Source organism: Phaseolus vulgaris, chromosome 6 (genome assembly GCF_000499845.2).
Source record: "Phaseolus vulgaris cultivar G19833 chromosome 6, P. vulgaris v2.0, whole genome shotgun sequence".
Taxonomy (NCBI): Eukaryota; Viridiplantae; Streptophyta; class Magnoliopsida; order Fabales; family Fabaceae; genus Phaseolus; species Phaseolus vulgaris.
The window spans coordinates 21,923,739-21,931,997 of NC_023754.2; the positions used below are offsets into that span (position 1 = coordinate 21,923,739).

Here is an 8,259-nt window from a genome sequence, read left to right on the forward strand (position 1 = left end):
ACACAACAATAATTGATGATCCTTCTCTATACAAATCCATTGTTGCTTTCCTTCAATATATTCTCTTCACTCGTCCTGAATTGTCTTATAGCGTAAACAAAGCTTGTCAGTTTCTTCACCATCCTCAACTTCACCATTGGAAAGTTGTCAAATGCATATTGTGATATCTTGATGGCACCACATCACATGGTCTCTTACTTCAGCCTTCTCCACGCTTCACCGTAACTGCCTTTACCAATGTTAATTGGGGATCCAACCAGGTGATCGAAAATCCACTTTTGGCTTGTATATATGGGACTCAATCCAATATTATGGGCTTCAAACAAGCAAAAGATTGTCTCTCGCAATACCACTGAGCTGAATAACGCAATATTGTTGTGTCTTTAGCTGAAATCAAATGGGTTCGTAATCTTCTTCAAGAAATACGCGTAGCATACCATACACCAAAAATTTAATGTGATAACTTAGATGTTGTTTTGCTTGTTACTAATCCTATAATACACTCAAAACTTAAACATTTCAATCTTTATCTTCATATGTAACTCTATTGAACAAAAACACCTTTGGCTATTACACATTCATATCCACCAACAAATTGAAGATCTTCTCACTAAATCTCTCACTGAAATTTCTTTTCATAAGATCATGATAAACTAATGATTGTTCCTACCCTTCATTAATTTACAGGAAATATTACTTAACGAAACCCTACCATAATCAAATTATTTCAAAAATAAATTATAAATTATTATACATTCGTCATTCTTTATTTACCACGAACAATAACATTCAATCAAATTTCACAAACTTGTATGTTTTGCTTCTATTAGCATGTATCACCCAAAAAACAAAAATATGAAATTTATGATTGATAACATACTGCGAAGGATGAAGAAGAGTTATGCACTCAAAGAATAAGTGTGGAAATGTTTTCTAAATCTACATGCATAAACTATAAATTCAAGATAAATGAATCCCTTTATTTTTTTAATGATTTATGTTTCGATGTTTTAAATTTCAAAAGTAACCAGATCCTTCCATGAATTTTAAACAAACGCTTATTAAGTATTTGTATCTTAGATTTTTTAAATAAAAAAAAAACATAGTATCGTTTTCAAACCCTTAAAATACACTTTTATTGAACTTTAAAAGCTATAAATTTCATATTTGCTTTTCATCCTTTTTCAACATTTTTTTTATTATAAAATTTTAACATAAAATCAAACTACTTAACATTCAGTCAAATCAAACGATTGCAAATACATTCCAAAACTTCAAACCGTTTGTTGCCTGTAAGGACAATGGTTGCTCACCAGGATTCTAACTTCAATTTATATTGTTGATTAGAAAAACAATTACTTTAAAACATGAATGACCAAAATGGGACGATTCAAAATGTAAGAGGCAAAAAAAACACATTATAGTCTTTTAATTTTTGTATCTCATAATTATGTGTTACTATAAATTAATCAACACAACGAAAATATAATACATTATTTTATTTTAAATTTGGTTGAAAGTTTGAATGCCTTTTAAGATATAATATAAGAGAAATAATATAAACACAATAACAAAATGCAATTACTGGAACGAAGAAAGTACAATTAAAATAACCACTTCATAAAAAAAAACCATTAGACTTTTAAATTGATTAAAAATTGAAAATGCTCCAAAATACTTTATGATAAATATAAAATTAAAATTTATATAGCATATCCTATTAACATATTGTAATTATCATTTTACTTCAATTTAACGGTTAATTTTATCACACTCTTAAAATTTAATAAGTTAACTTAAAACTTTTTCACTATCCACTACCAAATTTCAATTATTAAATAGTTTTCTAAACTTCCTACTATAATTTTTATACAAAAATAATATATTGATATTATTTTCTTAAAAAGAAAAATCTTCAAATGAAAAATATCTCTATTGGACTTTTACTCTCTCTGGCTTTTCCCCCTCCTTCCTGGTTCATATTTCCGATGCCCGTGTCTCCTAAAAATGCAACATTTTTTCTTCTTCTAAACCCTATTCATTCATTTTTGTTTGTCATCTTCAACAACACCATTAAATACTACTTTTTTCGTCAATACAATTTTGTTTTCTTTCTATTCTGTTAAATATGTAATTTTCGTATTAATTTCTTTAAACATGTTTTTATTTCCATCGTAATTATTTGTAACTTATAAAAGAATATATATATATATTATTTATTTTTAATATTTTTTAAAATTTTTATGAAAAATAAACTAAATAAATCAAATTTTATATTGTGATTATAGTTACTTAAATAGATGATTGATTATGTTCAGTTTTAACATTTGATTTGTTATCATTTTCTTAACAAGGATGAGTTCATTATTTGTGATTTATTTACTTTTTTTTTTAATTAGGTAGCTTGTTTTGATTATTTCCTTAATCAACAATTGAGACAATTTAATATATCACAACTAGCACGAGGTTATAGTGTAAAAGAGATAATTAACTCGCAGTGAACATGTATAATCAGTGTAAAATTTGTATACTGAGAGCTTATTAAAAATATTTATACAACCTTTAAAATTTATATTGTAGAATTAAACGAGCTTAAATAAATATTTTTCGTAGAAATTTATTTTATTATTATAAAATATAAAATATATTATTCATATTTATTTGATTGTAAACATTATGTACTTCCTAGAAGTGATGACGGTACGAGGTGATCTGTGGTCCACTAAGCATAAACGCGGGTTTGTTTATTTTACTTTGCTAATCTATTTAGGCTTGTTTCACATAATTTGTAGATCAAGTATAGGACGGACTAGCCCGCATACATGCATATATTAAAAATCTATAAATTTTATTTTGCTCCTTCGTAATTTTTTTTTTCTGTAGTCTTATTTTTAAAACTTCTAAAATTATCATTTCCAAATTCTACGAACTGGATTATAAATATGTATTTTGGATTGTGAAATTTGAAATATTGTATAGTCCGAAACACAAATTTTAACTTTCATATTCTATGATCCAAGAAAAAAAAAACATTAAAAAGAAGTCAAAAGGTAATTTTGAATATTTGTTGAAGTTTGGTGGAAAAAGAAAGGCACGAAACTGCACTGCACGAAGGAACTCCCTTAATTCTTAATTCATAATACCAAATTTGATAATGAATTTTTAATATTTAATAGTATTTATTGTTTTTTTATAGGCATATATTTTTGTTTAAATTTCAATACTCATCCAGTGAGAGATTAATCTTTTCTATAATAAAATATAAATATAATATTATATATATATGTATATATTATTTTATACTTATTTGTCAAATTAGAATCATGTCTATATTGTATTATCTTAATTTTTTTTATATATTTAATAAAATATTTTATTAGTCAAATTTATTAGTAAGATTAAATTTTATTGAAAATCATAATATCATAATATTTCTTTTATTCATATTTTATTACGTGTAAAAATAATATTGTTTGATATAAATAAGAAAAAATAATAATTTAATAAAAAAATAAATTTATTTAAAATTTTATTTTTCATTAGTTTTAAAATATTTCTTACGCAGGCTAACTCACAAGCCTACCTATCAACTCTTATGCGAAACAAATCAATAAAATTAATATGTATTTTTTTTATACGAGAAACAATTTGACTTACATTTTACAAACTAAATATGGAATAGACGGACGAAACAACCCGCATTGTCATTCATAAAATATAGTAATAATTTAAAAATATTTTTTAATAGTAATATTTATATAACAAAAATAAAAGAGTACTATTTATATACCAATTTATTAACTATATCTCAGTATTTATATCTTATATCTCTTTAATATCTCTGAATAAAACCATTCAAACATCTTTTAGGTATAGCAAAATATAATTGAATAATATTTTTAAGAAATCATAGAAGAAAAAAGAACCTGTTTGGTTTCTAGATTATTCGTGTTCGAAACCAGGTTGAGTTTGAGTCCAAAAGTCCAAACCACACACCTGCCTCAGGCTGAAAGCCCATGTGTATTGCTTGGCGCCCTCAAATTGACGCCACGAATCTCTCTCTTTCTCTGTTTGTCTCTCTCTCTGCAAGAAGAAACCAAAACCTAAACCGTTGTTACGCCGTAGCTGATGTTGACTTGGAAAATCGTTTCCCCAATGTCACGACCACATATCGATACCGATTCTAACACGCAACTGAGAATCGAAGAACGGGCTTTTTCCGCCGCTGGTGCCGCCTTCCTATCCGCCATTATTGTAAATCCCCTCGATGTCGCCAAGGTATCCATCAATTTTGTTTCTTCGTTAGTAAAAGCAGTTCCAATTTAATTATATGCACGAAATGTCACGGTGACATACCACTCTGCTTTCAGACAAGACTACAAGCACAGGCTGCGGGTGTTCCTTACCAAGGTGTTTGCCGAATGGCACCTTTTCAAACAAACACAGTAATGTTTTCTCCAAAATTTGTATTCTTTAATTGAATTGTGTTTTGTACAGTTTTAACTGTTGTTTATTTTCAGAGACTACAAGATATCATGTCTCCTGTTTCTGGCTCTCAGCCATCACGGCCATGTTCTTTTGGGTGTTGCACCTATAAAGGGACCTTAGACGTTTTTTACAAAGTTATACGTCATGTAAGTTGCAAGATTTCACTCTACTCTTGTCAAATGACCCTTGATTTCCTCATTGTGAAGATAGTTATGTCAACTATGTGAGTAGTTTTGTATAGCAAATTATTTTCTCACAACAGAAAATTAGAAATTTATACTGTGTCGTCCATAAAGACATGTTGTGTAGATGGTTTTGTCGGTTGTCACTCCTTGACTACGTGTAATGATGTTTCCTTAGAGTTTTTTACGGTTGCTCATAGAAGGGCGAAGAAAAAGGCAAAGCTATTTTCGTGCATACAGGATTGTGACAGTAACTAACTGCCACTGATACACAGGACATTTGGGGATTTTGTTAAATGGATATTTCTGTGGGTAAGGTAGTTAACTAGTTATGGTTTTTACAGGGCACAAGATATGAAAGTTTATTTGATAATTTTTTCTATTTCTTGTTTAGGCATATGATCCTCTTAGACCTTGGTTTGTGCAAAAGAGTAGGTTGAGAAATTCTGTACCTCATTCAAAGTTGATTAGAAAGAAATTATGTTTCTAGAATTTTATGGTGAAGGGGATTTTCTGTGGTATACCTGTTTAGATTCAAATATATCTGATAAGTTATGTTTGATTTAAGGCTGAGATGTTGCAAGTCTTGCTATAAGGAACTCCAACCTTGATAGTGTTAACTGGTGAAATAGATTTATTAAACTTGCATGAAGTTTGTGATAATATTATGATGAAATAGTTAGTAAAGGGGTTGCATGTCAAGTCATGTTTTCACAAATGCAGTAATTGTTCAAGTCTGCATCGAATAGACGGTTCACAGGATTAAGTTTTGCAGGAGGGCTTTACGAGATTGTGGAGAGGCACAAGTGCAAGTTTAGCATTGGCTGTGCCAACTGTAAGCTATATTTTCTGTCTAGAATTTTCTGTTCCATGATTTGTTGTTTACTTTAAAAGTTGATATATTTTGGGTCTCCTTGTATATGTTTTATGGTCTTGTGTTTTTCTGCTGTCGTATAGGTTGGAATCTACATGCCTTGTTATGATATTTTACGTGTCATGATGGAGGAGTTTACTACAAAGAATGCTCCAAATTTAACCCCTTATGTGCCGTTACTTGCTGGATCAGTTGCTCGCTCATTTGCTTGCATTTCTTGTTATCCTGTAGAACTTGCAAGGACTCGCATGCAGGTAATAATTTTAAGTGCTAAAGTTGGGGGTATGTTAAATTTCTATTCTTACATGTTTTCTCTCATTCTTTAGGCATTTAGAATAACCCAAAGTGGCAAGCCTCCAGGGGTGTGGAAGACATTGCTTGAAGTCGTTCACCCTGACAAGAGCACAAGTATTTTTCAAAGCTGTAAGTTTACTCTTGGCATCTTCTTTGATTTATCTTTCTCTGTTTAATTTTTGAGTTCATACACACGTGATTACTGATTAGGCGAACTTTTCTTCATAAACCTTTCTTATGTACATGACCAAGTTTTCAGTTTCTGTTGGACTGCACGCTGCCTGTGTTCTTTTGGTTGCCTCTATTTGTTATTCTTCTTATTACATTTTTCTGAACAGTTCATAGATACCGTTTCTGGTGGACTGGCCTTGGAGCACAACTTTCTCGGGATGTTCCATTCTCTGCTATTTGCTGGTCAACCCTTGAACCAGTGAGATTTTCTTACATACAACGAGCAAAATGAAAAGGAGTTCATTTTTATTTTTGTTTAGGGTATTATGTGTTAACTTTGGAGCCTATTTTGCAGATTAGGAAAAACATTCTCGGCCTTGTGGGTGATAAAACAAGTGCAGCCACTGTCCTTGGAGCAAATTTTTCTGCTGGTTTTGTGGCAGGAACTTTGGCATCTGCTGTCACATGTCCACTAGATGTGGCAAAAACTCGACGACAAATTGAGGTTATTTCTCAAAGCCACGACTTAGTGTATAAAATTTCTATTCCTCTAATCACCCTACCACTGCCAAGAAAAGTCAGAAATTTGGACCTTGCATCATCAGGAAAAGTAATAACCTAGGTTCTTTTAGAAGGTGAATTTATCATATAGAAAATACCACGCTAACTATTGACTTAAATCAAACAGCCAGTGTCACTATTCTGTTTTGGTTTTTAAAACCTGTAAGCCAAGCCTCAAAAATCAATCAGAATACTTGATATCAAATACATTATGCAGTTTATTACAACTTTACTGATTTTTGATTTTTTTTCCGAGTGCCCTGCAAGGGGGTGAATGTGCTATATTTTCAACTGTTCATGTTTGTGTCATTATTTGAGAACATATGACGTTGGGCTTCAAAATTAAATGAAAAATTGTAAGCAAGTTCAACTCATTTAGAATATTTAGCCATTCCTAAATTAAAGTAAGCTCTTTTCATAATGTAGATTAACTTTAAGAGTCTTATAACTGGCCATTGATATGGCTTTCAAGCAACTCTAATCTTTAATGAACGGCCAGTAGATAGTTTTATTTACAGGGATAGTTTCCTAATGTAGAATCGACCATTTTCTTTACAGTCATCGCCATTTTTAAATTTCAATGAGGAATAATGTACATTGAATTAATTTGCACTCATAAAAGACATAGTTTGGTGACTTTTGTTTTCTTTCTAAAATATGGTCTCATTTGCATTTTTACAGAAGAATCATGAAAGAGCTTTAAAGATGACAACAAGAACAACATTAATTGAGATTTGGAGGTATGTGCATCTTCCTAAACTTGACATTGATACGAAACAACATTACTCTAGAGGTACATTCTGGACATAGGCTTGTTAACTGACCTTGGGGCTAACACTTTATTGGGACAGGGATGGAGGATTAAGAGGGCTATTTACAGGTGTTGGTCCTCGCGTATGTCGTGCTGGTCCATCGGTTGGCATAGTCGTCTCCTTTTACGAAGTTGTGAAGTATGCCTTACAGCATACACGCCCCACTTCATAGAATATTTTTTTTTTTGGTATAGGCTTCTAACTTTTAAGCTTAGTAGTTAATTACATCCAAGACAACAATCTCATGCCCAATGAAATCATGATCCTGATGTTACAAGAACTCAGCTCAAGAGGCAACAGAACACACGGTATAATTGTCTTACTCATTCCGTAGTCCCCCTTGTATACGTATGGCGTATATTTGTTATCATTTCATTTGCAGATATAGGAGGAAAGTTAATAAGTGCCTTTGTACGAATGGTACGAGATTTTGACAGTCAGTCTGATCAGCTAGTTGATTAACTTGCACATAGGAAATAGGTTTTGTTTTGTTGAATACGAATTCACACGATTTTTTGTATTTTATGAATTATCACAAGCCCAATTCATTAATTTCTATAGGCTAAGATTCCTTCGTAAGATCCATTTCTTAGACAGAATTATTTTTGTAAACTAGGACACTTTTATAAGGAAAAAAAAAACTAAAATCGGACTATTTTAAAAAATATTTTGCATTGGTTGTTCTGATCGAGTCGATGGTTAACTTGCTAGTCAAAACTATGAATTGTATGTCTTGTATATTTTTTGTTTAGTTCTGGAATTGACTCAATGGCATGCCACATAAAACGGCGTAAGCAAATTCTATAAACTAGGACTTAATAAGCTGTAACAGGCACAAATTCAGCAATGTCATTTGAAGTGATTCAATTGTGTGTTG

At 30.8% G+C, this 8,259-nt stretch overlaps 1 protein-coding gene across 1 annotated transcript; it reads left to right on the forward strand.

Annotated features, from left to right (window-relative positions):
- Positions 1 to 3,874: 3,874 nt before the first annotated feature.
- On the forward strand, positions 3,875 to 7,961 carry LOC137831878 (mitochondrial carrier protein MTM1). Its single transcript, XM_068639760.1, has 10 exons — positions 3,875 to 4,278; positions 4,371 to 4,445; positions 4,521 to 4,634; positions 5,446 to 5,505; positions 5,628 to 5,798; positions 5,871 to 5,967; positions 6,177 to 6,268; positions 6,365 to 6,514; positions 7,252 to 7,310; positions 7,422 to 7,961. Exons 1-10 carry the CDS (start codon positions 4,129 to 4,131, stop codon positions 7,552 to 7,554), a joined length of 1,101 nt encoding a protein of 366 aa, XP_068495861.1. The 5' UTR covers positions 3,875 to 4,128; the 3' UTR covers positions 7,555 to 7,961.
- Positions 7,962 to 8,259: the final 298 nt, after the last annotated feature.

What these genes read in the sequence shown, in the direction of transcription:
- LOC137831878 (XM_068639760.1), top strand. Translation starts at nt 4,129, where the DNA reads ATGTTGACTTGGAAAATCGTTTCCCCAATGTCACGACCACATATCGAT. An exon ending in TTGCAAGGACTCGCATGCAG is followed by an intron (nt 5,799 to 5,870) that starts GTAATAATTTTA and finishes CTCATTCTTTAG; the next exon opens with GCATTTAGAATAACCCAAAG. An exon ending in GCTGGTCAACCCTTGAACCA is followed by an intron (nt 6,269 to 6,364) that starts GTGAGATTTTCT and finishes CCTATTTTGCAG; the next exon opens with ATTAGGAAAAACATTCTCGG.